The 25,342-nt window shown below is 44.8% G+C and overlaps 3 protein-coding genes across 4 annotated transcripts in view; 1 reads left to right on the top strand and 2 right to left on the bottom strand.

The window, feature by feature from the left end:
• The window catches only part of LOC119163596 (uncharacterized), a 41,261-nt gene extending 34,742 nt beyond the window's left edge, over positions 1-6,519 (bottom strand). For both annotated transcript variants that reach the window (XM_075873304.1, XM_037415626.2), the window contains exons 1-4: positions 6,380-6,519; positions 3,033-3,141; positions 1,480-1,556; positions 754-886 (exon numbers count right to left, since the gene is read on the bottom strand). In XM_075873304.1, coding sequence (XP_075729419.1) covers positions 754-886; positions 1,480-1,556; positions 3,033-3,138 — 316 coding nt within the window. In that variant the 5' untranslated portion in view covers positions 3,139-3,141; positions 6,380-6,519. The remainder of the gene's footprint in view (positions 1-753; positions 887-1,479; positions 1,557-3,032; positions 3,142-6,379) is intronic.
• Positions 1-25,342, top strand: part of LOC119165617 (glutamate receptor ionotropic, kainate 5-like) — a 199,057-nt gene that overhangs the window by 101,453 nt on the left and 72,262 nt on the right. The window lies entirely within an intron of this gene.
• The window catches only part of LOC119163597 (uncharacterized), a 58,111-nt gene continuing 44,282 nt past the window's right edge, over positions 11,514-25,342 (bottom strand). The window contains exons 18-24 of the mRNA XM_037415627.2: positions 24,400-24,521; positions 23,755-23,854; positions 22,948-23,187; positions 18,441-18,701; positions 16,218-16,481; positions 14,345-14,398; positions 11,514-12,883 (exon numbers count right to left, since the gene is read on the bottom strand). Coding sequence (XP_037271524.2) covers positions 12,774-12,883; positions 14,345-14,398; positions 16,218-16,481; positions 18,441-18,701; positions 22,948-23,187; positions 23,755-23,854; positions 24,400-24,521 — 1,151 coding nt within the window. The 3' untranslated portion in view covers positions 11,514-12,773. The remainder of the gene's footprint in view (positions 12,884-14,344; positions 14,399-16,217; positions 16,482-18,440; positions 18,702-22,947; positions 23,188-23,754; positions 23,855-24,399; positions 24,522-25,342) is intronic.

Here is a 25,342-nt window from a genome sequence, read left to right on the forward strand (position 1 = left end):
AAATCTGAGCACACGGGCCTACAACATTTCCGCCTCCATCGGAAATGCAGCCGCCGCAGCCGGGATTCGAACCCGCGACCTGCGGGTCAGTAGCCGAATACCTTAGCCACTAGACCACCGCGGTGGGGCCTTTAGTGGAGCACATCCTGGCGAAAACGAAATTTGTATCATTCTCATGGGTAACGCCACGAAGTATTTTTTTCTTTTGCGTTAATGAGACTGAAGCGAACAAGTTCATCTTATTGCGTCTTTTAATACACTTACTTTTTGTTATGAATAGCGTAAGCACTGTTGATTCATTCTACTAAAGCACTGATACACCTTGTCCCACTGCTGCCGCAATCCGTGTCCCACGTTTACCTTCATTTCTTGTTTAGTTAAGCCCTGCCGTGCACAATATTATTATTTTACATGTTTTTATAAGCAATGACCTTTTACTCTAACATTAAACTTTATTCATTTTCGAATTCCTTTTCAAGAGTCAGGGGCCGCAAAATAAACCCTGCCGTCACCTGACTACAGCCCGCGCAGAACCTCGTGTCGCATTATCAAGTGTTATCTCGCGTCTATTGGTCAAAGACTGCGACATTACCAAGTTTCGGCACTTCTCTCTCTATACCACTATAAAACTCTCCCTTCAACAGTCACTTATTCGTTACCCAATGTCATTGACGTTCCGTAACTAGTACACCCACTTCAACCCGACCATTATTATGACGTCACGGGGGATGCTATTAAAGGTGATGCGCTTACTCTGGTAAACGAATAGTTCCGAGGTGTCGGAGATGTAGAAGAGGTTCAAGTCGTCGAGTCCGTTCTGCTTGAAGCTCAGAAAGCCTTGCTTCGTTTCCGTGTTGTAGTACTCGACCATGTACGTCGTCAGTTTCTGGAGAAATAGGCAAAAATTACGACCGCCGATGTGACTCGATGAACGACGGCAAGTGCATGGAGTGTTGTGGAAAGCTGGTCTGCCTGACATTATAGCATGACAGAAATAGAACAAAAAAAGAAAACTGAGACGAGGAGGGCGTAAAAAGAATGAGCAATCGAAACTGCCCCTCTCTTTTTACGGTCCCGACGCGATGACCCCACCCCCACCTTTTTTTTTTGTCGTACTGTTCTTTGTAAAATTTGTAACAACCAAATAAAAAATACCGATATCCTTTTCAGGTGTTCATAGCATACACATGACGCATCACAATTTAATTTTATTCGTATTGCATAAAAATTTCAAGCGTTAATATGATAATGCGGGCACCATATATTCAATATATAGTTGCAATTATCAGGCAAATAGAGTTATGGTTGCACATTCCCGATCATGACAGGCAGAATTGAGGCAACTACAAATAAATTGTGGAAAGTCGCTTGCCTCTGTCACGTCTTTATTGAATATAAACCAAAACATTGGTAAACATGCCAACACTTATGGCTTAGTATCAGAAAGTCATGCATCGCGCCGCAGCATTGGAATCTCACCTCGTCCGCGTTGTTTAGTTCAGCCGTGAGTTTCCACCCATCCCTGTAATTCTGTAGGAGGTTCGGAATAGCCTTGGCTGCAACCAGAGAGTAGCGAATGACAATTGGGAATGATGAACATTGTAGACGTGCATTGGTACTTTCAAAAGGACGCAGCCAGATTCCAAGCACAAACAATTAGCACACATATTCAGCAGAGAATGAGAGAAGAGGTTGTAATTCCTGAAATACAAAAGAAACAGTTGTTAGCGCCACGCGCTGCAGAGTGAGAGGTCACTGGTTCGATGTCACGTCACAGTACCTTTCATTCTCGGTAAATTTTTTTTCACAATCTGTTAGTATAAATTTCACACCATCATATTCGTGACGGAAATACGTCAGCGGAGCCATGGTGGACCCCGACATAAAACACTTTTGCATTTAAAAAATCTGGTCCCAAATATTGCATTTACATGGTTGTAGGCCGACTCATTTTATCTAAATCTGACATCTGGAGTTGAAAAGCTGACTTACGATTGAAGCCGAGGAGAAAGAAAGGTGAAGAGGAAGTACGAGAGGTTGAACAGATATTAGCATCCGGGTCACTACCCAGCGGGGTGGGGGTGGGGGCAAGAAAGAGAGTCTACATAGAGAGAAAGAGTGAGAAAACGAAAGGGAAAGAATGAACGCACACGCAGGATAAAAACAACACACACACAGAAAAGGCGTTCTGGCTAAGGTCGTTCAGAAAAGCCTGCATGTCGATCACCAAAATTGCAGTAGCGTTCGCAGTTTCATCTTAAGCGACGTTGAATCCTGTCTATGGCTTTAGTGAAGTCCCCTGGTGTAAAAAATAATAAAAATAAAAGTGCGGAAGTCACTTTTATTTTAAATCGCTCATTTCACTTTTATTGTGCTGTACGCTTTAAAGACTATACCAGCCTTAAAGCCAAATGATGACGAAAAAGAAAAGGCCCAGATATGCATATTTAGCAGATAATTAGATTCTCATATATCTGTTATACAGCTCTCCCAACTTTTCACCCTGCTCGATTAGCTGTTCTGATTGTGCATCTTTTAGTTGAATGAAGTAGTATGCTTGAACAAATAAGGGATGAATAAGGGAGATGTCCAGAACTACGCAATCTTGGGAATAAATGCATGGGACATTGCTTCTGAGGGGAGCTCTAGATGCTGTTGGGTGATCACTCACTCACTCACTCACTCACTAACTAACTAACTCACTCACTAACTCACTAACTCACTTTACCACAGATTCTCTATGAATTTCATTGCTGCTTGCTCACCACTGGTCAAGCTATCTGTAACTTTTTGCTGTACATAGGCATTGAAAACTCGGTTGTAAATTAGTGTCGTAGCACAAACATCCCAGTTGTTTGATTAATAATAGATAAGTGATAATTTAGTTTGCGCTCATGTATATTACGCCTGTTGTATTTTTCAAGGTGCTGAATACTGAAGCTTAATTTAAAAGAAGTTTTCGAAAAAAAAAAGACCACTAATTCTTGAACGTTGCGATCCTGAGATAGAAATCCGATATAGCCTTCACCTACGTTTAACTGGCTTCTTTGGCTTTGCATCGCAGTCGGCCTGTCCGGTAGACAGTATGGAAAGCGTCATTGTAAACACGAGCACCGCTGGAAAGGCCCATGACACCATAGTCTGAAAAGAAAAAGCATAAGGTTAAAGTTTCATCGCACTATGCAATACATATGCCTGCACAATTACACGTGCACAATGCCGGAAGCCGTCCAGAACGGCCAGCTTTTAGCGGGACGGCTCAGTGCTGTTCCATAGTTGAGTACGAAGTACCTGAAATCATTAAAGATTTTTTTCTAAACCCCCCCCCCCCCCCGCGTGATTTATATTGCAGATTGGAGACAACCAATCGCCCTGTCATACTACATTTTGTTCGAGGTATAGCGCATCCAGGACGGGACAGAGAAGAAACCGTGTATGTGTTTCTTCTCTGTCCCGTCCTGGATGCGCTATACCTCGAACAAAATGAATTACCAACAAGCCCGCCGTGCAACCTTAGTTGGCATACTACATTACATAGTTCTCTACACCTTTAAACGTTCTTACAAAAAAAAAAAAACATGCATAAAGTGTACTTTTTTATGGAACATGGGATGACTTACTGCTGTGCTGTACGCTTTAAAAAAAGTGGATATGTCTAGTGTTTTAGGTTATTTTGGCTTGTCACGCATATGACTCCCTTTAATGTTTAAAGAGAGATTCTATCTCTTCTTTGGGTGCCCCGACTCTCTGAAAAGAGCGTCACTTAAGATAATTTACCTGTTCAATAAAAAAAAAAAACTCTTATACGTGGCGAGTCAGCTGGAGGTCTCCCTGATTTGGCCGCACATTCTGAACGTGGTTCACGAAAGCGCAGCGCCAGTGCCACCAGTGTGAAAGCACTGTGACCCTAGCGTTTTCGGTGCAGTGGTCGAATCGAAGGCAAAAGTGCAGCCACGCAGTGTATGCCTCACGCTACTTGCACGAAGAGACGAGAACTCGTAGGGAAGCTAGTGCCGAAGTGCCAGTGTACTCGTGCAGCACGACGTCAAATCGAATGCAGAAGTGCAGGTGGCGCTAGCTGCACTCGCCAAATTGAGAAACAGAATGCAACACTCTTGAACTATTGCAGGAAGTACAGCCAAACTGGGGATACCTAAGGAGTAAAAAAAAAAAAAAAGGTGGGGCAAGGGAATCAGAATAATTCTTTTTCATCCAAGAGCGTAGTATAAGGGACGTGTAGCATTCTATGTTTCCGTATGTTTATGCATACATATTTTCATGTTACGTATACTAGACTCATGGTACCAATGCGGCTTGCACCTTCTTCTCGTTCCCTCTTTAGCGGCTGTTTTATTCCCCCTCTATACATGTATCCGTGTTTCTGCGTGACCACAAGTATGCTCGTACTGGTGCGTGTTCCCGAACCCAGCGCCCCCAGCAGCCTTTATAGCCGCGTGCGCAGCAGCATCAGCTTTCACAGCCACGTCCGTATGTGTACCCACTACAATGCCCACGCCTTTGCTTGCGCCGTACACATGGAGTGAAACCAGTAAGGACCGCTGCCAAGGCTCCCATCCTCGAGTGGATTTGTAGAATAATGTTCAGTGATGAAATCGAAAGGTAAAACGGACCGAGGAAGATAAGCACATACAAGACGCATACTTAAAACTAGACGCTACGTTTAACGCACGCGTGCTAACAGATGTGTGGGTTATGTTTTTTTTTCTTTCCTGAATTGAGTTCGTTCTCACTAACTATAGAGTATCCCACAAGCGGACGGCACGTTATATTCTGTTTGGTTTCAGTAATATCGGAGCAAATACTAACAACCGTCATGATGGTGGAGTCAAGATGTTCCGGTTATTCAACACGCGTTTGTGAAGGTTCTAAATGGGGCCGTAGCGGTCAAATAAGCAGGGCGTACACTTACAAAGGAATCGATTCATTACTGGGGTTAAGGTACAAGTTGAAGAATCCCAAGTGGGCAAACTTGAAGGCACGGTATAGTGAAAAAATGAATTGGATTAACATGATAAATATATATTGAAAAACTTTATTGTCATTATTTTAACGATCATAGATTTAATTAGGAGGAGAAAATTAAGCATAATATTTATTTTAGTGTTTTTAAATTCTACGCCAAAATTTTTCCTTGTGAGGTCACGAATTGCGAAGTGTCGTTTGAGTATTTGGTGACATCGCGGCTCAAAGAATATTCCTGAAACTTTGCATGTTAGGTCTATGGCCCCTCGAAGGAAAATGGTTAGCCTAGCACCTTTCATGTAGTAATAGAGTAATTTATCATTGCGATGAAATTCAGCTATATTTTTAATTATCCTATTAAGACTGTGTCCCGTCACTATTCTTGCGTAGGAACGTACAAATCAAGCAAACATGCACTCAACACAGCCTGTCGACTCACACTGTGAGTGTCTAGTTTGGTAAGAATAAAAACGGTTAGCAATTACGTTCACCATACCCCCACCGCTATAGAGACAACAAATATTTCTCTATTTTTACAAGCTGCAGCCCCTCTGGGGTTATAGCAGGACTGGGACCGTATACACCACACATCAGGTGCAGACAAAAATTCTCGACACGGCAAGTCATGAACACTTTTTAAAGTGAACCATTTCAGTGTTCACTTGTTGAGGGAGAAAATAACTATATTTAAGCATGACTATTCTAGTTCGATTAAGAGCTTTAGTTCGCTAAAGCTACGAAAAAGATCAGCGCATTGACGTGACTCTTTAAACAGTTGCGGCGTGACGAGTTAGCGAGTGCAGAAACTTCGAGAAATTAAGTGCGGCGACGTGTTTGTGAAGGGATAAGGTTAAGAATAGGAAGGTTAGACGAAGGCGAAAACTATCTGTCCTATCTGCGGCACACAAAACGAACGGCTTTAGATTGTACATACTCAATCTTGCGAACGTCATTTTTTTTTTTTCTGAAAAGGGTTCCACACGAGAAGAAGAAGCTGGAATCTATGGCACACACGCACGCTGGGGGATTGGCGAAGAACCGGGCAGTCTAACAAAATACAATCACTTTGTTAGCTTTCGTCTTTTAAAATAACGAGGGACCAGAGAAAGAATATTTTAGAAATTGACAATTGGGAATTGCGGATGTAGAAAATGAAGCAGATAATTTCAGCAACGACGACACAAAATAAATGATTAAATAAAGCAATTTGAAAACAAGTAGTTTAAAAGTAATACTTGGCTCTACAGTCGGAATCTATTTGAACCTTTAATAAACTCCCGCAATTCATCGGCAGCTTTCCCGTCACTGAAACCTATAGGGACAAATCCCCCAAATAAGGTGCATTTATAAACGTGTATTCCAGAATGAGCCGCATTAGTGTTTCAGGACGCCTCACCGTGTGTTTTGTGTTGACCCAGATGAGAGTACGCAGACGACGCAGTGCAGTCCCCGAGGACTGGTCTATACGCCCCGTCTCACGCCGCACCTATAAGGCTATAATGCACTATGCGGAAAACGCCGACGCGCGAGCCTTCTTTCTATTGTTCTACGGACGAAGATAAGATGCGTTCGCATTTCTCCACGAAAGACGTCACGATGCCCGAGCAAGAAAGGGAGTGACGAGAGAAACAATGACCGCTGCCGATTAGATAAGGAGGTGTTCGAAGTGCCTACGAACTATCGAACGGCACGCGATCACCGATAACGCCAAGGTGGGTGGCATGGTAGTATGACGGTGGGTGGTTATTGCCCCTTTTACTAGTAACAAGTACGTCGCTCAATTTCTTAACGACAGTGAGAATTTCGGAAAAGGTAACTTAGTATAGCCGCTGCTTAATTCTTGCCTGCTTCAAGTCGACTGCTTGGAAGCAGGCATTAAAAAAAGAAAAAAGGGAGGGGAGGCTTTTAATTCGTCTGCCTCAGTCGACTCGGAGGCGATATCCGTCATCTTCTTTTTCTTCTAAGTAAATGTTTTGAACGTTTTTCACCGCACCCGAAAGCGCCCCACCGCGGTGGTCTAGTGGCTAAGGTACTCGGCTGCTGACCCGCAGGTCGCAAGTTCAAATCCCGGCTGCGGCGGCTGCATTTCCGATGGAGGCGGAAATGTCGTAGTAACTGTTACTATAACTGTTACATTTATTTTTTGTCAATTTTGTCCAATATGTCATTTCATGCAGCGGCCACCGAACTTGTGCCGCTGTTCATAGTGGTAGGGTGCACGTTAAAGAACCCCAGGTGGTCAAAATTTCCGGAGCCCTCCACTACGGCGTCTCTCATAATCATATGGTGGTTTTGGGACGTTAAACCCCACAAATCAATCAATCAATCAGCACCCGAAAGCTTTCAATGGCTAACGTGGCTTAGCAGTGCAGCCACGATTGAGGCATTGTAAGCTTTCTGCACCTTGTTTTGTATTGCCTCCGGGTCGGCCCACCTTGGGACAAGCAGTGATGTCACGTGATGACGTGTTTGTGTGACGTCACAGTGATGCCATGATGAGGTGACACAATTTGAAGATACGTGTCGTCATGATGACGCCATGTGATGACTCGGTATGTGATGAAGCAGTGTGAAGAGGAGGCAGTGAGAAGTGGAGATAACAGATAGATCGAAGTGTGCGAACGGCGTTGACGTGGTAAGGAGCCGCCGTATGCCCCGATATACTCTTATTTCTCTTCCAAGCAGACCCGGTGGAACACCTTTAACAATATACACCAAAATTTTTCAGGAAAATAAAAATATCAATGGCTCTGGTTAATGCTCAGTGTAAAATGCGATGTATATCGCGCCAATTCTTCCTCATTTGATCTATTTATTTATTTATTTATTTATTTATTTATTTATTTATTTATTTATTTTGTTCATACTGTCAGCCCAAGGGCCAAGACAGGAGTTGGAGTTACATATCTGGCATGTACAAAGAACATATGTGAAAACAAGTTTCACACTGTACGCTCAAGATGCACACTATATGGAAATAACAAAACAAAAACGCAAAAACTATATCAGAATACATCCCGCATAGGATAAAAGAAACATGTTCGAATACATCTCGTACATGTCACCAAAAAGAGAAAAAAGATTTGAAGTGATATAGTACATATTGAGCATATTGATATAGTACATTGAACACATTCAACCAACAAGGAACAAGCAATTTGGTTACAAATATTCTGACAAAGCCTCATGTTTTCTTATTGCCTCGTTACACTGGAAGTAATTCTCAGCGCAACCGCATCTGCACTGTTTGAGAACCTTCGGGGCTGTATAGTAGATCATTTCGTTAAAATTACGCGCACAACGCGAACATTGCAGATTATTCTCGAACTTACGTGGCCGCTTGTTGTAGCGCTGGAATATTCGACGGCAGCATCTATAAATGCCGACGTGCTTCAGCGTTTGTCAGTTGATAGGCGGCCGACGCTCTGTTCACCGCTAGTAGTGCCAGCGCGCATCCCAGTAAACTGTATTGACCATCTATTTACCAGCCACAAGTTCGGCCGGATAAAGTTTCACTTGTTTAGTCAAGCCGTCTCTTCCTTCGTCAGCGTCATGACCCTGTGACAATATGATATCGAAGTGTAACTCAACTTAAGCGCCGCCCCGCCGCGGTGGTCTAGTGGCTAAGGTACTCGGCTGCTGATCCGCAGGTCGCGGGATCAAATCCCGGCTATGGCGGCTGCATTTCCTATGGAGGCAGAAATGTTGTAGGCCCGTGTACTCAGATTTGGTGCACGTTAAAGAACCCCAGGTGGTCGAAATTTCCGGAGCCCTCCACTACGGCGTCTCTCATAATCATATGGTGGTTTTGGGACGTTAAACCCCACAAATCAATCAATCAATTAACTTAAGCGCCAATGAAGTAGCAGGGCAGTTAATGATAACTTATTTAGCTGGTCGAACATTTTATAAAACAAGAAGGGTTGCGGCACCTGGCGGAGCAAATCTAAACCATGCACTTCATTCTACGAGTCTGCCTTGATGGTATCTCCGACCCTCCCTCTCTCTTTCCCTTTCTTTCTTTCTTTCTTTCTTTCTTTCTTTCTTTCTTTCTTTCTTTCTTTCTTTCTTTCTTTCTTTCTTTCTTTCTTTCTTTCTTTGTTTCTTTCTTTCTTTCTTTCTTTGTTTCTTTCTTTCTTTGTTTCTTTCTTTATTTATTTATTTATTTATTTATTTATTTCTTCCTTTCCATCCCTTATTCTCCATTCTCCCGAAGCAGGGTAGCTATAGCTGACCGCACGTTACAAGTTAAAAAAGACATCAGCGATAGCAAGAAAAACCACCCGAACCTCTTTTTCTCTGTCTCTGCGTGCGTGCGCGTGCACCGTGTGCACGTGAAGTGTGTTTGCGTGTTATCTTTCTTTATCATTAGTCACGTGGGTGGTACAGCCACCTATTGCATTCACTACATTTACGTATGTTTGCACACAGGTATGAGAGGTCGCGTGGCATTTGTGCATCGACTGCTGACCCGAAGGAGGTCGCTGCGTCGAATCGCGGCTTCAGTGGCCGTATTTTCGACGAAGGCAAAAATACTACAGGCCCGTGTGCTTATATGTGGGTACATTCGGGACGAACCCCAGCGGGTGGAAATTTCCGGAGCTTTCCACTGCGGCGTCCCTCGTATTCATACCGTGGTTTCGGGATGTGAAACCTCTAAAGTTTTTCATACATTATTTTTGTTATTATTATTATTATTATTATTATTATTATTATTGTTGTTGTTGTTGTTGTTGTTGTTGTTGTTGTTGTAATGACACTGACTACTTTCACTTATGCTTACATATATTTATTTCCCGAATCAGAAATCATTGAGCAGTGACGCAAAATGCACGAGAGTGGCCCTGCACGAGCGCTTCAGGTAAACACGTGGTCAGCACACCCCATTGTTGGGCGATCACAACGTGCGCTGTGGAGTGACAGACCTGCGAATGCTTATCTCACCAGCTCGACGTCGCGACCACCAGGTTGTCAGTTACTATACTCTCGACTAACAGACAACAACACTCGTCGGCACCGGCCGTTAGTCCGAAAAAGAAGGAACGTATACGCTTCCATAACTACCATGACGAGAACTGGACCATTATTCAAGGGCTTAGCAGCGACACACTTCAGTTGCTACGGGCAACAACGACTGCAATGCGTTCATATCCAGGCAACGATGAAACGTTGCGACGTGAAATGTGAAGTCATCTCGACGAAAGATTGAGTTGCCGCATAAGAAACTTTCATAACTACCATGACGAGAACTGGACTATTATTAAAAGGCTTAACAGCGACACACTTCAGTTGCTACGGGCAACGACTGCCATGTGTTCATATCCAGGCCACGATGAAACCTTGCAACGTGAAATGTGAAGTATCTCGACGAAAGATTGGGTTGCCGCATAAGAAACTTCCATAACTACCATGACGAAAACTGGACCATTATTAAAGGGCTTAGCAGCGACACACTTCAATTGCTACGGGCAACAACGACTGCCATGGGTTCACATCCAGGCCACGATGAAACGTTGCAACGTGAAATGTAAAGTCATCTCGGCAAAAGGTTGGGTTGCCGCATAAGAAACTTCCATAACTACCATGACGAGAACTGGACCATTATTCAAGGACCATGTGACAGCGTGACTGATATAGCGTTTCCGCGTGGTTCCTCGATCTTCAGGAAACAGGTGTCGCGACTTCTCTTGAAATTTTTGAATGCTACAGACCCCGCATGTGACTGGTGATAAGTGACAGTTATGGTTGGGGTATAGTGCAGCGAGATATGGTGCCGGCACAATACTGCACGTGGAATAGCACAAAGGCCGCTGTCTTATGCTGGCTTACGTCGCGCTATAAACTCGATTTTTATTTTAAAAGCCCGCTCGTACTTAGTTCAAAAACAAACAAAGGACATTAGCTATAATTCGTAAAGAGGAAACAGGGTGGGGCAATCGCCTGCTAATTATGCAAGGCTAGAGCCGCCGGCTACTTACATCATCCTTAACCTTGACATCCTTAACCAACATCCTTAACACCGGCTGCCTATAGGCTGGTTAACCTCATTGCCTTTCTTTTTCCTCTATTTTCCTTCCTTAACCTTGACCTTAATTATTCAAGGACTTAGCAGCGACACCCTTCAGTTGCGACGGGCAACAACGACGGCCATGGCTTCATATCCAGGCCACGATGAAACGTTGCAACTGGAAATGTGAAGTCATCTCGACAAAAGATCGGGTTGCCGCATAAGAAACGGCTGATGCCGACAGGCCCGCAGATAGCTTCAGGTACAGGCAGACTTTTTCGCGTACGGCGGCCGAATTAAGAGGTGTTCGCTTAATGTGCGATAAAATGTAGGAAAAAAGACTACTTGCCATCTTGTGACATAATGCGAAGCTGATTGTGAGTTCGGTCCTCGCTAGTGGTGAGTATTACACAGTTTTGACTTAACGCTCACCTCACTCTGCAGGGCGTGCGTACATGCGCTGAACTGTGAAATATTGTGCTGGCAAACAAATAAGCAGACAGGATAGGCTGAGACAACAATGTCATCGGTATTTTTTTTATTGCCGATAGAAACGTTGCCCTGACTTTGGAAGAGCCAATTGAGAGGAGTGAAAGGGAACCGAAGAGAAAAGGGAGGGAGCTTAACCAAGCTTTAGCTCGGTTGACTACCATGCACTTGGAGTGGGGGAAAGGGGGAATATTAGAAAGGAAAAGATAGAGAAGAAGGGAGATGGATGGATAAGTGAAAGTGAGAAGAAGCGAGAAAGAGATGGATAAACAGTCCGTTTGAAGCTACACAACACTAACTCACGCTGTTAGTTCACAGGCAGTCGTGAAGTCCGGTGGTCCTCAAGAAGGGAAGGAGGGCTTTCGTGGCCTCGCACAGATTCGAAGCCGTAGGTCAACCGTAGGCGTCGCACCTTTTGGAACATCGTTGCTTTCGGGAGATGAAGCGGCGCGTGACGATGTGTTTTCGATGTGTTTTCTATAGAAGGCAAGCACTGCAACGCCACACCTACGGCGCAAAGATGTCTCTAGCATCCTTACGATGATTGTCGCAATGAAGCCCATGTGGTATAATCACCTGTCAGCTTGAATGATTTTTACAGCTCTAGTTGGGAGTAGCTACTGGAAAATGTAGAAAGCATAACTATAGTGACACAGGGGACCACAGAGGCGCCATTGTGTAAAATTGTGCAATTTGAATGCATTTATCAGTCATCACTCATTTGGTAACTCAATCACTCAATAAGTGTTTATATAGCACTGAAAATTTCACTGAAATTATTTTGGGGAGGGGGGGGGGCAGGGGGATTTGCACATTCTGGAAGGCATATGGAACTTGTGAGCCGGCTACCCCAAGCTCGTGGATAATAAAAACTTGAAAAAAAGAAAACTTCCAGAAAAAGCCACATGCACAGGAACAAATGCAGGTAAATAACATATTCACATCAATAATCGAAAACACAGACTCCACACAAGTGTTTCTTTGTGTATTTATACAAATACGAGATGACGAGAAAGATGAGAAGCCCTTTAAAATACAAAGCAAAAAAAACGAGACTGGTTTTGTTATTTTGCACTTGACATGTCTTTGTTTTTAAGGATGACAAAGCTGTTCATTCTGTGGTATCACGGGGTCAGAACGAGTGATGAGATTTTTTTGTTTCTTTTTCTTTCGTTTCACGTCGACTCATATGAGGTCATAAATAATGGTCTTGTGAGCAGGGAGATGCTGCGATGAGTTTGGGGAGGGCGTGTTACGCTCTCTCCCCCTCATGTCGAGGGTTCGAGTCTGTTGTCTAGACTCGGTTCGCCTGATGCGCCCTGTAAAATCCGTAGGCGAATAGCGCGGCGGCCCCAATTCCGATTCCAAGCAGCACCATGAAGAATGAGAGGCCTCCGGCCGTTGCTGAAACGGCGAAGCGATAACATGAGTAGGCCACCTTGATATGGAGTTTGAGTCATGTTTGTTTGCACACTCACAATGGCGGCGTGCTGGGATATAAAGTGAACATCACTTCACTTCCTCGCTACGCCAACAAAATCGAGGTAAAAATAACGCAAAAGTTTGTTGCGTAGTAGAACACAAGATGTGAAAGCGCACTACAATCGAACCGCACACGAGGCACAAATTGTCGAGCAAGAGTTCTGGTGTGTAAAATAAGTTCACATACACGCATGTGCAATAGAAACGCTAGGAGAGAAAGTTCGGCTAGTTGTGGTGGTTCACGCTTCGTATTTAAAAACAGCGCAATGTAGAAAAAAATATATACTCGTGCAGAGTAAGTTATTCTGTATGGCATAACATACACAAATAAACATAACACAGACAAAAAAATTACGCATGACACGAAACAGATAATCACAACTTTATACAGTTTTGAACTTATGGAAACGTTGGTTACGGGGACAATTCTCAGGCAAGAACTCGCCATTTCGAGCCTCAGTCGTTTCCTGAATTTCCGTCTTTTGTTGATTCAATACAAAAAAAAAATCTTCATTTAAAGGGACCCTGAAACGATTTTCCAGGTAACCTTCGAATGGCTTCATTAAAAGTTTTCCTCGCTTATGAATCTGTTATGTCCGGTGTTGTCGTCGGCTCATAGACGTACGCGTTGGTCGCGGTCGTCCAAAAAGCTCAGACAGCCTCGAACGGTTAAAAACAGGTTTATTCCTATTCGGATGGAGGCGGCGGCCGAACTGCCGGGGGAAACGACGGTGGCTCGTTTGCGCCGAGCGGGGGAAGGGGAGGAGTCAACATCTGGAAGCAGTTTCAGCATCCGGTCCTTCGCGGGTTCGGAGGCTCGCTCGTGACACAGGGGTGCTTGGAACACAACAGAATTGTACACAGAGAAAATGTTAGAATGCATTAGGTACGAGAGGAGTAACCGTTTTCGCACGCTCTAATTTCTTTTTATCTTTTTTTTTCACCAGACGAGCGCGATATGTGCTAAGCAGCTGTAGATGAATTGTACGGGAGAAAGAAATTACGTCACACACGCATCATGAGCTTGAGTTTTTTTTTTGTCTTAGAATACGCCCTTTACATTCAGTGTGATCGCGAGTGCGTGCAGCCAGGTGGCGGCCTCCCACGGTGGCCTCGATAACTGTGCAGCTCCCGATGCTCAAATGAGCCGGTGGCCATGCAACTGGGTGTATTGCCGGTCATTAGGGTACATGACACCATTTGTAGATAAAAGAGGAAACAATCTTTAAGTGCGATTGAAAATAATCGTGAATTACAGGCCACGTGCTGCACTGTAATGTTTGGAGCACGTGTTCTCGGGAACCTGGATCGGCAACGTATTCTGATGATGCCGAAAAGCTTTGCTACTACCCTTTAAGATTAAGAAGACCGTACTGAACTCACCATTGCTGTGAAGGGACGCACTCAACGCGTAGGCTTTTGGTTGGATGAGGTCGGCTGAAACGAAAAAGACATCGATAAAAAAAGCAACATCAGATAATCACTGGGCGAAGCTTCGAAACGTAATTTTCATAGTTTAATAACAATGATAAGGACAGTAAAACTAATAGGTGGACGCTCATTTGCCCAGCTTCTTGTCTGTTTGTTCAATTAGCGCTAGTTTCTTTCTCCTTTCTGTGCATTGCCCCCATTTGCGCGTGCTACAAAACGTTTTAAACATGACCAACGCTAATATCTGGGGTTTTACGTTCCAAAACCACTATATGATTGTGAAGCGTGCCGTATAAGAAGGCTTTTGAAATTTTTAGCCTCTGATGTTCTATAACTTTAGCACTGACATGCCACGCTATACACCGGCTTCTGGCTCTACACTAACATTTTAAATGCAACCACCATAGCCCGGATCAGACTGGTGGCCTTCGGCACAGCAGTCGATCGCTCTCCCCTTTGCTCCACCAAGGAGGACTAAACGTTCAGCTTTCGGACTGGTACGGTTCAGGTGTGTGGGATTAGCATGTCGATCGGTGTGGTATATGACGCAATCCTGATTTTTAAGAAATGTGCTAACGTAGTACGTGCGCAACTCGACGCCTGTTCCTCATTCACATTATTTGGCTTGCACATTGCAGCGGTTGCCCTTAGGTGAAACTTGGACATTAATCGTTTTGCCTTCCTTTCCACACACTTGCACGCTTTTTTTAAGTGTTTGATCTATCCATTCATTCACTCAGTACCATTAGAACCACTCGTACGTTCTATTTGGTTACGCGATCTCAGTTTTTTACGCAAATACAAAGTGCTAATTAGTCCCCACACCATTTTTTCTGCAGTGCATTCAATCGTTCATTGGTTCATTTTAAATAAGTAAGTAATTAGCGCCGTCTATGTTTCGGGCTGCCTCCACAATGTTGAATTTTAAAGAGAAACGGGGTAATGGGGATTGTGAATTTGGTCAAAATGTTTAGTTTCCCAAATAATATTTTTCTGTAATCCTGAGATCATGCATTACATCATAGTGTGATTTTAGACCAAAATAAGTAGTAGAAGTAGAGAAACAAGCATTTTACTGGTGGGCTGTCGTCAAAAGCTACGTAAAAATTGGACATAGCCCAATGCAAATTTGTAGTTTTCGTTTGGCACAGTGTCACCATGTTGGCTTCATCATAAGGAGGACAAATTGAAGCTCAAGATAGCCACAAATATGCATTTTTCAATGAAAAATAAAGTCAACTTCCTTCCGAGTTGCGTTTTATCTGCTTCTAGCTCCAATTTCTTCGAGCTCCATTTTCTCAGCTTTCATTTTTGGCGCAGTTGCTGTCAGTCATCCCTGTGGCATTTCACAACAGAGTAAGCTATTGGCATTCCATTTTGTGAACTTAGACTCTGAGACATTGGTGAGTGCCATAAAGCTGTCCATATCTGTGTGCACACCATTAAAGCTTTTGTAATTGGCTTTTTGTTAAAGTTATTGGTAAGACAATATGTCCAGCACATTTAAAAAAACTTTTTGTGTGCTCACCTAAATATTAAAAATAAACCAATAGCATGACGGCATAAAAGAGACCCTTGTGAATATCTTGATGTGAACATTTTGATGCACTTGTGTCTAATTAGCTATTTAACTTTGGGGTGACAATGAGAGTCTATTGAGTGTTATAACTCAAAAGTCATGTTAGATGACTCAAAACCAATTTCAGTAATGATATCAGCACACCAAACGACATCTTCGTGGCGTACGTTTCATCTCTTTAGCTTCATAAGTAACAAAGACAATTTTCATTGCCGCGTTCCCACTTAAGACAGCACATCCACTCACGGTTTCCGGTGTAAGCGTACGTCGAGCACACTGGCGACATGATAGTCTTGGCCGGCTCGTCGCTGCGAACGTACAGGGTGCACGTTCCGACGCCCATGTTCTGCTTGCCGGAGGCGAAGCAGAAGTCGAAGTCCTGGCACTCGAACGTGGCCTCCCAGCACTGGCGAGCGCACTCTTCGGCCGACACCGCGCTGATCACGGTGAACTGCTGGCGGCCCGTTATCCGCTGGTTCTTCGTCTTCCTGAAGTCGTACAGGTACTTTTCTGTAACACAGACGCGTATGGAATGACGATTATTGGGTGGGGAGAGGGGTTTCGCGCAATGAGCATAACACATATTTCTCGATCCCGTTTGGTTTTTCGTCCGGAATCCGCAACACGATTATGAGTGGCGCCATAGAGGAATGTTGCCGGAAGTTTCGGCCACGTACTTTAACGTAAATCTCGAGACTCGAGGCTCTGTAGCATTTCACTGCCTTCGATAAGCAGCGAAAGCCGGGACACGATCCCGCGACCTCCTGGGGAGGGAGAGGCAGAAAGAGAAATACGGTTCATAGCCAAACAACTAATACTTTTTTTTTTCTGCAAGAAGATTTGACACGTGAACAAATGACACATGGATAGGACGCGGACGTTACTGAAGGTCTTTCTTTCTTTCTTTCTTTCTTTCTTTCTTTCTTTCTTTCTTTCTTTCTTTCTTTCTTTCTTTCTTTCTTTCCTCCTTTCTTTCTTTCTTTCTTCCTCTCTTTCTTTCTTCCTCTCTTTCTTTCTTTCTTTCTCTCTCTCTTTCTTTCTTATTCTCTCTTTCTTTCTATCTTTCTCTCTTTCTTTCTTTTTTTCTCTCTTTCTTTCTGTCTCTTTCTTTCTTTTTTTCTCTCTTTCTTTCTTCCTCTCTCTCTTTCTTTCTTTCTCTCTTTCTTTCTTCCTCTCTCTCTTTCTTTCTTTCTCTCTTTCTTTCTCTTTTTCTTTCTTTCTCTCTTTCTTTTTGGTGATTCATTTTTATAACCAGTACGATGGCGTAGTTTCGTTCTTACACAAGGGAAAGTGCAGTTGCATAGCATCATACGAACTAGAAGGGAGATCATGTGGTGCTGAATATCAATTAAGGTGTCGAGCAACACAACACCGCACCTGATAAGATATTATGGTAGGCGACAAGGCAGTGTTACAATTTTTTTTCTATCATTGAAAACCATTACGAAATGCCTCCTGTACGTACAAGTCTACTGCCACTACAGCTTTAGAAAAACTCCGGGCCTTCACAGTACACGCGGCTGAGACCCAGCGAAAGCTATAGAGAGGAGCTGCCTCACAACAGCCCTTTGTAAGTTTTCTTGGGTTGAATGCTAAAGTGATGATCGCAAGATATTACGCCACGAATCATAATTTTTGCGATGTCGGCAAGCAGGCTAACTCTGCCATTATTCCCAATTCTACGGAAAAGGGAGGCAGACGCTACACATCTGCAGGACATTATGTGCTCTTTTTGATGATGTGGCTGATGACGACGAAGCGTTAAGACCCTTTGCGATGGGCGGGATGCTTTGAACCAGCCACCAGTTGCGCAGTTCCCATTGCGCGACAACTGGTTGTTGTTTACTCCTTTTCTTTGTTGACTATCCTACATCTGTTAGAGAGGCACCTTGCCCGACACGAAAGCATGTGTAAGGTCTTTTAGGGACGGAGTTCTAAGCACCGGCATGACTATGTGTTAGAATACCGGATTGCCACGCAGATATCCCGTGAGCAGTTCTCGCTCGATCCTGGGCATTATTTATTTATTTATTTATTTATTTATTTATTTATTTATTCATTTATTTATTTATTTATCACACTGCCCACGGCTCCTAATGGAATTGCAGTAGGGAGAGGGATAAAATATTACAATAAAGAAGTACACATTTCAAAACGTCAACATAACAATAAACACAGTTCACTGTCAACTTACAAAGTGATTCATGGGATATACACAATATAAAGCAGGCTTATAGTACAGTTTCGTCCTTACACAACCATGCACTGCTGTTTTCTCATTTCGCGCGATATTTCTTAAGGAACCGGCTTGTGGAGACGGACAGTTACGCCACCAAAATCGACTGTTGCGATCTCACAACGGCTTTCTCCGCAAAACGACAGGCGCAACTATACTTTCTTCTTCTTCTTCTTTTCCCTCCGCGCACGCGCACGTCGTATCTCGCGGTATACGTATACACTGCCACTCACTCGAGTAATGGAAGCACTTTTCGGCGTTCTTGGCGTCCAGCTTGGCGGGGTCTCCGTACTCGCGCAGGTGCGTGTCGTGCAGCCTGCACACCGTGGCCGGGTCCCGGGTCATGGTGCAGTAGTCGAACGACTTGCACTCGAACTCCTTCTCGTACAGGCACAGGCGCGCGCAGTCCTCGTTGGCTGGGACGTCGGCGAACTTGCGTGCCTTCATGTCCAGCGACATGCCCTCGAACACGTTGAAGCTGTTCGTGTACCTCTCTGTAAAGCATACATACATAGAGCAGTGCGATTGAAACCTCGAAGGGGAGCTGAAGTGGGTTTAGGGTTCACTAAAACCACGTGGTTAGCGAGGACTAACTCTATTGTCGACGATGTTTGAGTTTGAGTTTATTCAACCGCGTGACAAGTACGTGAAAATAGAATGTATACGTGGTTTGGTGCGACGGGAAAAAAGCTGCATTTCACAGCTTGACTGGCCCCTTCACCCAGAAAAACATCTAAACTACAAATTTACAAAAAATTACAAACGTTAGGGGCAGCGGAAAGCGACAATACAAAAAAAAAACACGCATGTGGCCCATGACAGCAAATAATAAAATCGCAACTCTAAAATACATACAAAAAATATTCATAACACATCAATGCATGTCGCATTTTTTGTTGTTTTTTTTTCGCGGTTGTTACAGCAGCGAATTTAGAAGACGCGAAAGGAAAGTCTGTCTTCGTCCACCCACAAAAGGGGTCGAAAGTCTGGGTGGGGGAAGAAAAGTAACCGGAACTACATCACACCTTCGATTCCCTATAGGTGAAGTCGTGCTACAACACTCCGACGGAAGGTTGCCGTCGTTCACTGATGCTAACTCCGAAAGCGTACGTAAGTATAGAGAGGCAGTTCAGGATATCCCCGAGAACGACAAACAGCCGAGGGCGGTATTAACGAGTGTATCTCTTATCTTCAACCATGGCTATGGTGGCTAGAATTGGAAGGTGACGCCAGCGCCCGCATATTCGCCGAGCGCGCGCGATCCTCCTTTTCAAGCGCTGCCACGACGGCCACCACGGCGCTGCTGTCGGCATAGTGATGCGGGCGAAGCGCGCGCTCCGCGTTCTCTCGTCGGCTCGCCTCTGGGCTCGCCGGTTCGCCTATGAAAGTGTGTCTGGGCGCATGCTGTTCCCCGCGTTGCTGTCTCGCTTTTGGCAAAATTTATTTGGTTGCCGACAGGACAGTGTGAGTTCCGAGCTTAGGATGAACTACAGCACAACGAAAGTGAGGCAACGCCACTGCTTCGCTCCTGGCTGCACGAACGGCCATGTGTCATCGAGGGAGAAAGGTCAGCGTGCGTCTCTCTTCTCTGTTCCCAAAGAACCTGCCCTCTTCAAAGTCTGGCGACGAGCCGTACCCCGTGCCGACAAATCGTTGGACACGAAGTCTGTGCTCTGTGAGCTTCGTTTCGACGAGCAGTTTATTGAGCGTTTTTACACGCACGTGATAAACGGCGAAACTGTTAAGATTCCCCGAGGGAAACCGGTGCTGAAATCTGACGCGGTGCCAACCATATTCCCAAATGTTCCTGCGTATCTTTCAAAGAACGTGCCGAAGAAAAGGACGTCAAGAACATCCACTTGCGGCCTACCATCGAAAATTCGGCGTCAGGAACCAAGCACGCCTGCTTGCGAGGAGACAGCTGGCTCGTACAGCACAGAAAGCGACAGTAACCAAATACCTGTTCCGAATGTGCCCGCAATTCCCGACGTCCGCAAGTGGGGTCTTCCCAGCGCTTACTGGGCTCGACATCTAATTGCTGGAGCCGACAACGCCACGGTGTTTACACTGTGCGCACTAGATGGTGACAAGTTGACTTTTGGCAAGTATGTTCTAATGACATCAAATGAAAACAAACTTCAAGCGACAGCTTTTGTGCAAGCCACAAAAATAAAGACCCTTGACATTACCGACATCGAAATGGCAGAAGAGTTGCTTCGCGACGTCGACTCCATGATACCATGCAGAGGGTTTGGTAAAACTGGTGAATTTGGAGTAAATTTAAAGTACAAGGAAAAGACTTGATGACAGAACCTTCAGCCCATCCTGCCGTGGGGTTGCTCCAACGCCAGAAAAAAACCTGCCCACAATGCAAGCACCTCCGAAGACTGCTCCTGAATCGAGAGTCCTACCGGCGAAGAAAAGGCAAAAATGTGGCCCAGTCCCAAAGGTTTTCATACAGGCTTAAGCTGCGAACAGCGCAAGCGAAAAGGAGTCGCCCAAGTGTCCTGCAGGCTAAATCACTCATCAAACAAATGAAAGAAAAGAATGCACAGAATGACTCTGCAGCATTTGGAGAAGCGGTGAAGGCGCTACCCATTAAGCAACAGCAGACTCAGTCTACATGGCTGGATATGTGGCAAGAAAAAGCGTTGCAAGCACCAAATGTGCAGAGTGAAGCCAGTAGCTCCTACAAGGCAAGAACGATCTATCTCCAGCTGCAGCATCCCTCACGGCTGCTGTTGACAAAGGAGGCCCGCTGTACCCATCAACCAAGCTCAATGAACTCGTGACCACTCTCGAGAACACTTTTACCCACTGCTTCAGGGTGATAAAAGTCAAACCTCACAGCATCATGGACTTGTTTTCCTTCTTGCAGCTAAGAAAGCTTACACTTGTTGGCTGCCCTGATCACAGCATGTCCCTCACAAACAAAATTACCAAGTTCTATGTTCTTACTAGGCTCCACTTACTAGGCTCCACTCAGAACAACAAGCGAAACGCTAAGCAGGAAAGAATGAAATTGTTGAAGCTTAGACGTGTGCTCCGAGTTTGATACTGTAACCTTAAGCTCTATTGGTATTTTTTTTTTTTTGCCGAGTGGAAAGTGATTGTATGCCTCTCATTACTTGGTGTCAAGCGATGTGCTGTCTGTGTGCATTGTTTCAATGTTTTTAACTACTCCCGAACATATGTAAATGTGCGTATTTTTACATTATTTTACCCTATATTCTATGATGTGCAATAGATGTTACTAGTAATATGATGTGCAATAAATATTTGTTTTATTTTCCTCCCCCAGAACTTGGGTAATATTTTTTTTTAAAGAAAGCCGTCGCCTTGCACTCCAAAACACTGCTGGGATATGCGAACGAAAGCTTTTAGTTACGCAGATTCAACGTCACAGAAGTCTCGCAGTGGCAGCAGATTTCTTTTAATGCTGGAAATGGCGTTCTATCAGCTATCCTCACAGTGAGTTATCTGAATCGTGCATCTTTAAAAGGTCCGCGCGCTCAATGCGCAGCGCGCGTAGCTAGCATCACCATTCCGCCGACAGCGCCACCGCCGCGCTGCTCGAAACGGAGGAGCGGCTCAGAGCTCCCGTTGGCGTCACCTTCATATTCTAGCCACCATAACCATGGCCTCCGTGGTCAGCTCCCTGGCGGAGCTAATTGGAGAAGCCACGCTTCGACAGAGCTGCTGTTGCAAATGGTTCTACAACCGCATTCGCGCGCCTCTTAAGAAACCTTGCGGGCCACAGCCGGTGTTCTTGAGCCAGAATATGGTACCTGCGCTTCTTTTTGAAAGCTCTCACATTAATTTTTGAACTCAGCAGCGATCTAAGTGTGGTTACGTCCTCCAAAGTCTTTAAAAAAAGTGCTTGAGCTTCCCTAGAATAAGAATTTCCGGTTGCACAGGTTTCTGTAATTCAGGTGGGCTGAATGGCAGTTCAAGTGGGCTGATTGATGGGCTAATTTCAAGTGGGTTAATTCAAGCGAGATAATTGGTAGTTATTCCTAGTACTATAGGTTGAACACTTAGCTGACAGGGAACGGAAGAAAGACTCAAAAACACGGTGTCCAGTCAGTAAGATACTTGTAAGTTCTGCGCTTATTCAATGCAAGAGTTCAAGGGTACGTAAACTTGCTGACACACTTGATTCCGTATAGGCCCTCATCACCATACGTAGTGTCACCTACTCACGCGGATGCATAATTATTATTAACAATGTTTGTTACCTTAACTACATTCTGTACGCGTGAGGTATGGCTAATCGTGCTATGCTGACTGGTATTTTACGTCCGTATATTATATACCAGAGCCGAATGTTTCGTATGTCCCCTAATAATTTGAAACCAGCTTGCTGTGTGACATCATTACTTATGTTTTCACACAACCTCTTTTCTCCCCTTCATCTCTTCCCCAGTGCAGGGTAGCAAACCGGATGTGCGTCTGGTTAACCTCCCTGCCTTTCCTTGCATCTCTCTCTCTCTACTTTTTCCCTCAGCTTTGGTTAACCTCCCGCCTTCCTTCTTATTTTCTCTCTCTCTCTCTCTCTCTCTCTCTCTCTCTCTCGTTTTAACACAACCTACGACGAATCCGGTTGGTCGAGAAGGCCAATGGCATGTGAGTTCGTCAATGTTTTCAACAGGGCTTAATATGCCAGGTCGGTCGAATGGTCGGTCCAGGTGTCTTGGAAGTAGAAACACCATAAAAAGTTATTATTCGGCGTGTACTCACTGGAAAAGATGGCGCACTCGGTCTTCTTCTCTGTGTCGGCGGTAGGGGGCGTCCGCTCGGTGCTCAGAACGCACTCGCTGTCCACCAGGCAGGAGGAGAACGCCCGGCAGTCGTCCCTGTCCCGGCAGATGTCAGCACAGTCCTCGAGCGCGAACCGGCCAGCGGGCGTCGCCGATTCGGCGCCCGCCTTGATGCGCACGCCCATGTTGGAGGAGTCGAAACCCGGCACGCTGGGACCGACTGTCGAGCGAGAAAGGCGAGGTCAGCGATCCTTATACGTCAGCCCTTACAGGGACACTAAAAAGAGTAAGTAGGTTTGTCTGATAAGGAAATTGCAATCTTACGATTTAGAAAGTACCACGTTTACCTCTTGAAGATCCCTTGTAAGCGAGAAAACGCGGTAAATAGTAGTGCGAGTGGCGGCGGTACCGCACTGGCTCGCCGTGACGTCACAGATATTGACGGTGAATCCGAGGCCCTGCTTAATAGTTTGTTGACAAAAATTGTTTTCACTGTGTTCTCAGGGGCCTAACAGTCCTGACATACCAAATTTTGGCAAATTTCATTGAAACCATGTAATATAAATAAGCGAGAACACTTAAACATTCGTGACGTCTAAGTGAATCTCACGCACTGAAGTTCCGGCGGGAAATTAAAAAAAATGAGACTTTGACCATCATTTTTTTGTAATTAACCTGCACTAGGGTAATTTAATCACAACGTAGTATTGAAATAATAACTAAATATACACATTGCAATTAATTAATTAATTAATTAATTAATGAACGAAGGAGCAAACGAACATACTTCTCTTGTGTCTCTCACGGGTTTCCTCATCACTCGCGCCAAATGTGTGGGAAAGGGATCCCATTGAGTCATGTGTAGTCTCGGCAGTCAGCGTTAGCACCTGAAACGGGATCATTAGTTTAATGCCATGAGCACTCTTTCAATGTAAAACATCAGTGCTGTACACATATATGTATTACTTGAGCATTGCAATATATGCGTTACGATTACCATTGTCATTGTTATTAATTATTCCACCCATTCATTTTAGGTGGGCCGTCCCTTGAAGTAAAACTAGAGAAAGGGGCTCTCGACTTTTTTTGTTTTTATTAGTTAAAATTATCGCAAGGACCCTATATCACAGCACAAGTACTGTTAATTTATGCTCGCAGTGGTCCGACTACCCCCCCCCCCCCCCCCCCATTCCCCTTGTAGATCCACCACTGCCCCAGAGTCAGACACATACTCGAATACGAGAAGGTAGCGAAGTTTGCCCACCTTATCGTATTCTTGTGTTTCGCGGAGTTTCTTTAACTTTTTTTTCTGCTGCGAGTCAACTAGCAGCCGGAGAATAGCTGTGTTTTTACGTCATGCGAAACGGCATTTACCCCGCAGTGACAAATCGGACGGCGAAAGATTATCAACTCTGGAGTCAAGCACACTTACCCTGAAGCTAGCGATGCGGTGTCGAACAAGAAGGACGAACTTGCTGCTGGCGACCGCTTGAACAACATTCTGGATGGCATCGAGAGTTATGGGAAGCTTGCGGGCCAAGCCCAGCTTTGTCTCTGCGCCAAACACACACACACAAAACGCATGTTGATTCCCTTGTCGTAGGAATCGGTATATGTTACAAGCTGCCACTCAAGCGTCGCCAGCGCGAAGTCGGCGACGGGAATGACAGCAGGTTGGTTCGTTCCGTACGCAAGCAGAGACAGTGAAGAGATCAGAGACGTCAGAAAACAAAACAACTTTACTCTAGTAATATTGCAGCACACGGAATCTAATACAACACTTCAATACAACTAACAAAATACATTGACACTTGATACAACTAAAGAAATTTATAACAGAAACAATAAATCAGCTTACGAGAGAGAACTATTGCAAACTACACAAACTAACAAGAATAGAACGACGGAGGAGAAAGTTCGAAGACATAAACAGGTGAAGGCATACGTGTGATGACCGGCAGCGTTGCGTCCCCGACGATCGGAAGCGAGAAGTCGAAGAGAGTTCTGGCACGACTGCGATGTCGGCGGTGTTGCAACGCTGGTGGCTCCGGGAGGCTAGTGCTTGCAGGTGACTTCGAGCAGGTTGAGCTAACTCGAGGCGAAGTCCCGATGTCTACGTTGCAGACGTTAATATCGCGTCACAACTAGACGAACGGCTAAGTTTAGGTGGCCAGCCGATACAGAGCCACACTAAAAACTTCTAGAAGAGATGCTTGTTGATCTGTTTCTACACCATGTTGGTCAGCGACTAGTCTGCCTAGCAGGGCAAAATCCTGCGCTTAAATCCCCCTCGTGTCTCTTCGCTCTCTTCCTTGGGGACAAGAGACCTCTACCTGGGTCCAATCATGCGCGTTCAATTGAGGGGAAACTCCGCC

This window comes from Rhipicephalus microplus, chromosome 9 (assembly GCF_043290135.1).
Source record: "Rhipicephalus microplus isolate Deutch F79 chromosome 9, USDA_Rmic, whole genome shotgun sequence".
Taxonomy (NCBI): Eukaryota; Metazoa; Arthropoda; class Arachnida; order Ixodida; family Ixodidae; genus Rhipicephalus; species Rhipicephalus microplus.